General features: G+C 30.3%; 3 protein-coding genes across 3 annotated transcripts; 1 reads left to right on the top strand and 2 right to left on the bottom strand.

The window, feature by feature from the left end:
* Window positions 1-13: 13 nt before the first annotated feature.
* Window positions 14-3157, bottom strand: LOC118073384 (ATPase family protein 2 homolog). The gene is made up of 5 exons (XM_035093865.1): window positions 2661-3157; window positions 2395-2580; window positions 878-2316; window positions 503-772; window positions 14-404 (listed from the first exon to the last, which is right to left on the bottom strand). Exons 1-5 carry the CDS (start codon window positions 2848-2850, stop codon window positions 78-80), a joined length of 2412 nt encoding a protein of 803 aa, XP_034949756.1. The 5' UTR covers window positions 2851-3157; the 3' UTR covers window positions 14-77.
* A 799-nt stretch (window positions 3158-3956) lies between these two features.
* On the top strand, window positions 3957-6386 carry LOC118073208 (uncharacterized). The gene is made up of 9 exons (XM_035093569.1): window positions 3957-4213; window positions 4294-4410; window positions 4731-4834; window positions 4913-5126; window positions 5415-5468; window positions 5556-5698; window positions 5775-5929; window positions 6022-6110; window positions 6255-6386. Exons 1-8 carry the CDS (start codon window positions 4144-4146, stop codon window positions 6077-6079), a joined length of 915 nt encoding a protein of 304 aa, XP_034949460.1. The 5' UTR covers window positions 3957-4143; the 3' UTR covers window positions 6080-6110; window positions 6255-6386.
* LOC118073209 (uncharacterized) lies at window positions 6165-7337 on the bottom strand. The gene is made up of 3 exons (XM_035093570.1): window positions 7193-7337; window positions 6568-6695; window positions 6165-6475 (listed from the first exon to the last, which is right to left on the bottom strand). Exons 1-3 carry the CDS (start codon window positions 7266-7268, stop codon window positions 6332-6334), a joined length of 348 nt encoding a protein of 115 aa, XP_034949461.1. The 5' UTR covers window positions 7269-7337; the 3' UTR covers window positions 6165-6331.
* Between the last annotated feature and the right edge of the window lie 65 nt (window positions 7338-7402).

The following is a 7402-nucleotide window of genomic DNA, read 5'->3' as shown; positions in this document are numbered from 1 at the left end:
ATATTAAATAAAATTAATTATAAATATTTCTTTTATTTGACAGTCATTTTTTAATTTTTTAAATTAATTATTAATTATCATTTATTATTCTGATAATCCTCGTACAATTTCACAAGAGATGCTGGTGTTCGTGGAGATACAATCGATAATGCAGCTTTAAAGTTATTTTTTGTAATTATTTTAGCTTCTAAATTGTCCTCAAGAGCATTCATTGCTGCTTCATGACATATTGCTTGTATTTCCGCACCTGAATATCCTTCGGTAAGTTCAACTAAATCTTGTACATTAACATCATCAGCTATGGGCATCTTGTTGAATTTAATTAAAAATATTTCTAATCGTGTTTGATTATCGGGTAATGGTACATAAACAATTCGATCTAATCGGCCTGGCCTCAGTAGAGCCTAAAAGATGAAATGTCATTATTAGTTCAGTTATTCCAATTAAACATAAGTTGATTTTTTCTCGAGTAACTGTATATTTTATGAGAAGATTAAAATACCTTATCTATTCTATCAGGCCTATTCGTTGCGGCTACAAGTGTGACGTTGCCTAATGCTGTCACTCCATCAAGCTCCGTCAGTAATTGAGCCAAAACTCGTTCCTGAACGTTATTACTAGTATTACCAGTATTTCCACTAGCTCTTTCACCTCCAAGAGCATCAATTTCATCAATAAAAACGATTGAAGGTGCAACTTGTCTAGCTTTACGGAAGACTTCTCTTACTGCTTTCTCAGACTCTCCAACCCATTTTGAAAATAGCTCTGGTCCCTAAATTTGTCATTTTAAACAAATATAAAATAATATAAAATATAAAATAAAATAGTTAATAAACTTTTTCATTTTTCGATTTAATGGAAAATTACAAATTTTTACCTTGATATTTATAAAATTAAGTTTGCTCTCTGTTGCCAAAGCTCTGGCAACCATGGTCTTAGAACATCCAGGTGGACCAAACATCAAAACACCCCTAGGTGGTGTGATTCCCAGTCTTGAAAATGCTTCTGGATGTTTCAAAGGCCATTCTACTGCTTGTTTAAGTTTTAACTTTAAAGATTTCTGTCCACCAATTTCAGACCATTTAACGTTCGGCACTTCTACTAAGACTTCTTTCATTGCTGATGGTTTTACGGCCGTTAAAGCAGTAGTAAAATCGTTTCCACAAATAAAAACGTCTGTTGAGTCTGAAGTATCAGACATATTATGTCTTTTTATCGCTCGCATTGCCGCTTGAGAGCATAAGCAACGTAAATCTGCCGCTACAAATCCATGAGTTATAAAAGATATCTCATCGAGCTCTTCATTAGTAACAGAATTCGGTAATTTAGATAAAAGTTTTTGTAATATTTCTCGACGCATTGATGGCGTGGGCGCACCAATTTCGAATTCTCTGTCGATCCTTCCAGCTCTACGTAATGAAGCATCAACCAAGTCTGGTTTTGAACTTGTAGTTATCAATAAAGTGTTGATATCACTTTCTTGTAAATTATCGATTTCTTGAATTAATGTTGCTAGCAATCGTTTTTCATTCTCCGAATTGGATTTCTTTGTGCACAATATATCGATATCTTCGATAAGAATTACACTCGGAGAAAAAGATTTCGCTTCAGTAAATAACTGACTTAGTTTTTTATCTCCTTCTCCAAAATATTTACTGTAAATATCACTTGCTTTTATTACAAATACATTCACATCATATTCTGATATAAGTGCATTTGCTATTGCTGATTTACCAACTCCAATTGGTCCATAAATTAGTATTCCTTTACTAAATTTAAAACCTTTTAAAACTTTTTTGTATTTTCCTAATACAATATTAAATACATCCTTCAACTCGTTCAGAAGATGTTGATAACCACCAATGTCTCGAAGGGTAGTCATTAATTTTTGCTTTGGAATCTTTATTTCATCTTCATCACCAATTATTGTCCATTTGGTGCTATCCAATGCTTCATAAAATTTAGGTACATCTTCAATCTGCAGCACGCTTTCAAGTTGTTCAATCAATTCATCATTAAGAGTATCATTTAAATTTTTCTCTTTGTTTTCAGTATTATGTGAATTTTTCTCCTGGTCTCCATTAATATCTACGATTTTGAATAATAAATGCTTGCCAAAAAATGGAACCTTTATGCGATTTCCAACACAAAAAACTTGACGGTTATGGAGAGTTTTTATTTGAGCTCTAGTTTCTGGAACTATTTTTGGTCTTGATTCTTTTCCAATATATTCTATTACAATTTCTTTGGCAGTAGTAGGTTTTCGAGTAAATCTTTGAACTGTTATCCGATCTTTTAGTTGGTAAAAATCTATAGCTATAAAAGAGTAATGGCAATTATTAAATATTAATCATTTGAATATTTTTACATTTTTAAATTTTAAATAATATTTACTTTGTTTCGTCAAACAGACACTTGTCAAACTGTTAGACTTAGTCACCCAAGCAATTTTAGAAAAAATGCAATTTCTATTCTTAATAATAACCCAATCTCCGATTGCTATTTGACACAATTCTAAAGCTGATTGAGACATAAAAACCATATTATGCGTATCTTTTTCTTCTATATTTGGTGGCAAATCTGAAAAAAAATAAATGAAAAGAGTAAATAAAAGTATAAGATAAAAATGTTGAATTGTGGTAGATATTTTCACTTTTTACCTTTTGGGCAGTAAACTTCTACAAAACTGTACAGAATATTATTTTTGATATAATCGTGAGTCACTTCTTCTTCGGAATGACAACAAGCCTCTGAATGCAAGTTTGTGTCTTTTTGAGATAAAGTTATGTGGCATCTATCACAAGTTACCCAAAGTGTTGAGTTCAAACTTTTTCGTGTTTTAGCTGACATTTTTGTAAAGTAGGCGAATAGAATATAATTATATGAAACTCACATATAAATCGGATAAATAAAAAACTATTCAAGTGTAAACAACACAAACATAACCTATCTCAACTTCGAATTGATTGACACTAGGAGTTATGACTGACACTAGGATACATTCACACGTCTTATTTCTCTATTTTTAATTGATTCAGTCATTTTTAATAAAAAATTTCTTTTAAAATATCTTTTATTGTTCTTATATTTTACAATATGATCTTCTGAGCTTCTTTAGGGCGAAGAAAAGAATGAGAAAATCCACGCGATCTCAAAATTTTCCACCACTCTGTCGCCCAGTAACTAGCGCCACATAGTGGCCGCATAATAAACTAACTATAAAAATAATTAAATATGAATTAAAAAACAAGAAATAAATAAATAATGGGTGCGTAAAAAAATTCCTTAAAAAATTAATACATAGTAATTTTCTATTGTCTTGTTTAAATGGACATCTTAATTTCGAGAAATACTGTATTCTACGAGCTTCCGTATCTCTCTGCGCACGCATCCACGAGATTAACTTGATAAATTGCGCGTGCGCAAATTTTGAAAAAATATTGCGTGAAGAGGATTACGTACCAACATATTGCGGTTTCCGAGATAGTGGATTAGGTCCTAACTGACACATTCATCCAATAACTTTTTGTAAAATTCACTTCGTAATAAGTTGTTTATCCATGTCATGTTATTTCTTTGACTTAGATTGAGTACAATTTTTGAGTACTACATTATCTTTTTGACTCTGGTACAATCTTCTTTTTGCTTTTAATTTATTTGCAGTTTTAAGAATAGGATATCTTTAATTATTACATGAACATAAATGAAAATTTTAAATGCCTTTATCTTATTCTCACATAAGATAAACTATTATTCTTCTATTCTTAAATCATTATAAAAATAATATTATTAACATGATAAATTAAGCTATTTTTATTTTATACATCCAATTCTTGATAATATTGATGATTTCATTCTGCGCAATATTTAAATCATGATTAATTATTTTAAGAAAAATCATTTCGTTCCCCATCATTGCAACACCTCTATAAATCTACAAATCTATTATAAATAAAATTGCCTATAAATAATTATGAGACCCTGCATTTACGCACCACTTAAAAAATAATCACTTAAGCTAACGAAACTTTTATCCAGAGCATTGACAACCGTGTTAGTGATCACACTTTGTGAAGAATATTCCAACGTTCTATCATTATTTTCCTAAACATTATTATACTTTATCTAATTGTTCTCCAACAAATGATTCACTCTATAAGACATTTATTGTTGATTAGCTTTATTTTCATAAATTTAATTTACTTTCAATCTGGTTGGTGTTAATTGAAACATTAAAATTGAATATTTTTTTAATAATAGTTTAGCACAATAATAAACTATTAAATTTTTTAGTTATAGTTGAAAGTAAAATTGATGACACTGATGAATTCGAGAGAGAGTCTGCTGATGCACCCACAAGATCATTCTATTGTTGTGCCAGACATGAAAAGAAGATTGGCGTGGGCCATGGTAAGTAATTATTTGTCTCATTTAATTAAAAAAAAAAACATTAAATACTGCATAACAATTGGATATTAAGTTGATGACATTTAGGGTGGTAATGAAGTCTATGCTTATTTAGCCGGATGTAAGAAATAGAAGCCAACAATATGGCTTTCAATCATATGTACATGTATCAATTGAAGTGTGCGACGCACCTACATGAGCTACTCATGATAAAACTGTTCATCCGGTTCATGTTATACTAGTTGCCCTTCTGCGTATCTCACACTGATGGCCTGGTTTCGTTATTACATACTTTAATAATTAATCCGGTTATTCATTTTTAGGTCTATCAGGTGAAATAATCACTGTCGATGTAGGACACTGTCGAAAGGTTTGTCCACGTCATGCTACAGATGATCCCGGAGACCCAAGCAAGCCGGCAGTTCAAGTAGGTCATGTCTTCCATAAATTTGTCTGACACTTTGGTGACCTAATGAACGTTATGCTCTTTGTTCAAATTTTCTAGCGGTGTCCCCTTCACTCGCAATGTTATCCAAGATTTTCACGGATGGAACGAATTTCTACACTTCAAGGAGTAAAAATAATCGAGACTATTGATAATTGTGATTGTTCATTAGAGTCTGAATGCCGACGAGTTTCCTTCGAACAATTGATTCATTCAGGAACACCATATCAAGTTAACATAGATACTGGTCTCTGTATAGGAACATGTCCTAAAGGTGATTCAATATGAAATTCATAAAAAAGCTGCTAACGTGATTTTATTTAAAAAAATTAAATTCTTGAGAGAATTCACTGTCAGATTGAATATATTTTTTATAGTTGAAGGCTTAAAAGTTTTTATAATAAAAAATTAGCTTCAAACTTTTTATTGTTATGTGAATGATTTATTGATACATGAAGAATTATTTTAAGTAGTTATTTACATCAAGAATTCAATGGCAATAATTAAACTCAATTTGAAATGTTTTTGATGCTGCTATCACTTAAAATTGATGGATGATTAGTGCTTGGTTGTAAACCCATTAAAAACCGCACTGTCAGCATAAAAGGTCCAAATGGTTGGTAGCTAACGGTTAAGACATGATAGTAAAGGTTTATTTATTTGTATGAACACTTAAAGAATTTTTTTTTGATAAATTCATTAGGTGATGAAATATATCAAGTGATTGAAAAATGTGGCTGTGCTGAAAGCTGTCATCGAATGGATCGAACTGAAAGTTTTCTTGACTATAGCCAGCTTGAAATAAAACAAGGAAGTAATACAAGTGATGTTCGACCAACTGTTAGAGTAATTAATAACAACAATAATATAACTGGCTTTTAATAAAATTCGTTTATTCTTACATTTGATTATTTAATGACAGCATATAAACGTTGGAGAATGTGTTGGTTCTTGTCCTGGAAACCGAACAGAAACGTGTCTTCTACGAGATAAAAAAGATCCCATAAGATGTCTGGCCGGTCTATATTCAAAGCAACATAACTGCACACCAGCACGGTTTAAAGTTCATGAATATCGGTAATTATGTAATTTTACACCATCATCCTATTATTTTCTGGCATCTTTATAGATGCATTATATATTCTTTGCTAAAATAAATTTTGTTTTAGAACACGAAGAGGCTCTAAAAGGGAAATTATTCAAATTGTTGAATGCGCTTGCGTCTGATTGGGTAGAAATAGACTACAAAAAGTGCAAGGTCAGGATGAAATAAAGAATATTAGAAAGAATTCTTTATATTAATGGACGTCTAGTTTGTCTTTTTTTGTAATATATTAACGTTACTTAAACTGATGATCAGCAGTCATTAATGATTTTTATTGTTCTCTGCGTAAAATTGCAGATCATTCCAAAGCGTCACGGTCATCTCTTCGAGATCTTTTGGTGCCGCGTCACCATCAACCTTTTTTTATATCTCTTTCATGAAGTTTGTGACACCATATATGGCTGAGCAGTTACATCCTTTTTGTTGACCGAATTTAGCGAATTCTGTGGTTTATTACTATCATCAACGGTATTCTTTTGAGATGGAGAATCATATTTGTCTACCGGAACTACACCTTTCTGTTGAGAAATTGAAAAAATGAAAAATATTATAAATATACTACAAATTATTTCCAAAATGTAGTTATTAAAAATATTGTAACATAATTTACCAAGATATTTTCTTCATGAAAAGCTTCAGCAAGTGATGGATTTATGTTTATTAAGGGTTCATCTCCATGCCTTATGTATACCGCAATATAGCCGGGTTTATGTTCCAAGATCTGCAAGGGTTTTGAATCTTGAAGAAAGAAAAAACATAAATTACTATACAAATCAACGTGTCATTTGTTTCAAATGAAATGAAATTCACTCTCAAATATATTTTTATTATTAAAACAGAGTTTTAAAAAGTTACAATTAAATAAAATCTATTAGTCAAAACTACTGGTCAATAGTCCAACTACCAATGTGAATTATTAATGAAAATATAGATTTGAATAAAATTTATTTTCTATTTAACAATTGGTAATCATTTATCGATAAATTGATCACGTAACTGATAGCCTTTGAAAAGAATTGATTATTTTATATCAATTAGCATACATTTAACTACACAGGAAAAATAACTTGTTATTGACATACTCTTTAATAATTTATGATTCATAAAAAGATTTATAAAAACAATTTTTTAATATTAAAGAAAAAAAAATTTCAATAGTTAAATAAAATAAAAAAATGTTTTATTCACTGTAATGAATATGATTTCTTTTAATGATTTTTTTTTGTAAAACTTACATGTAAAATTGTTATCTAAAATACTTATAATTAATAAAAAACTTGTAATAAAAAAACTGACAGTTATCTTAGTCATAATTTGGAGATTTGAGCGGTAAAACTACGCACGACTAACTGAAACTTTTGCTCAAGTTGCTCATGAGTTTATATCAGCTTTCTCCTACCAGTCTCACCTTTGTCGAATGAGAAAAGTATTATATCTACCTTGAC

Source organism: Chelonus insularis, unplaced genomic scaffold (genome assembly GCF_013357705.1).
Source record: "Chelonus insularis isolate UGA/USDA-ARS -01 unplaced genomic scaffold, ASM1335770v1 scaffold_277_pilon, whole genome shotgun sequence".
NCBI classification, from domain to species: Eukaryota; Metazoa; Arthropoda; class Insecta; order Hymenoptera; family Braconidae; genus Chelonus; species Chelonus insularis.
Note: the sequence above shows the minus strand (reverse complement) of the source record. Positions and strands in the feature narration are given on the sequence as shown.

What these genes read in the sequence shown, in the direction of transcription:
- LOC118073384 (XM_035093865.1), bottom strand. Translation starts at nt 2,850, where the DNA reads ATGTCAGCTAAAACACGAAAAAGTTTGAACTCAACACTTTGGGTAACT. An exon ending in TGTCTGTTTGACGAAACAAA is followed by an intron (nt 2,317 to 2,394) that starts GTAAATATTATT and finishes ACTCTTTTATAG; the next exon opens with CTATAGATTTTTACCAACTA. An exon ending in GGCCTGATAGAATAGATAAG is followed by an intron (nt 405 to 502) that starts GTATTTTAATCT and finishes TTCATCTTTTAG; the next exon opens with GCTCTACTGAGGCCAGGCCG.
- LOC118073209 (XM_035093570.1), bottom strand. Translation starts at nt 7,268, where the DNA reads ATGACTAAGATAACTGTCAGTTTTTTTATTACAAGTTTTTTATTAATT. An exon ending in TTTAGATAACAATTTTACAT is followed by an intron (nt 6,696 to 7,192) that starts GTAAGTTTTACA and finishes TCTTTCTTCAAG; the next exon opens with ATTCAAAACCCTTGCAGATC. An exon ending in TTCATGAAGAAAATATCTTG is followed by an intron (nt 6,476 to 6,567) that starts GTAAATTATGTT and finishes ATTTCTCAACAG; the next exon opens with AAAGGTGTAGTTCCGGTAGA.
- LOC118073208 (XM_035093569.1), top strand. Translation starts at nt 4,144, where the DNA reads ATGATTCACTCTATAAGACATTTATTGTTGATTAGCTTTATTTTCATA. An exon ending in TATAGGAACATGTCCTAAAG is followed by an intron (nt 5,127 to 5,414) that starts GTGATTCAATAT and finishes ATGGATGATTAG; the next exon opens with TGCTTGGTTGTAAACCCATT. An exon ending in ATGTTCGACCAACTGTTAGA is followed by an intron (nt 5,699 to 5,774) that starts GTAATTAATAAC and finishes ATTTAATGACAG; the next exon opens with CATATAAACGTTGGAGAATG.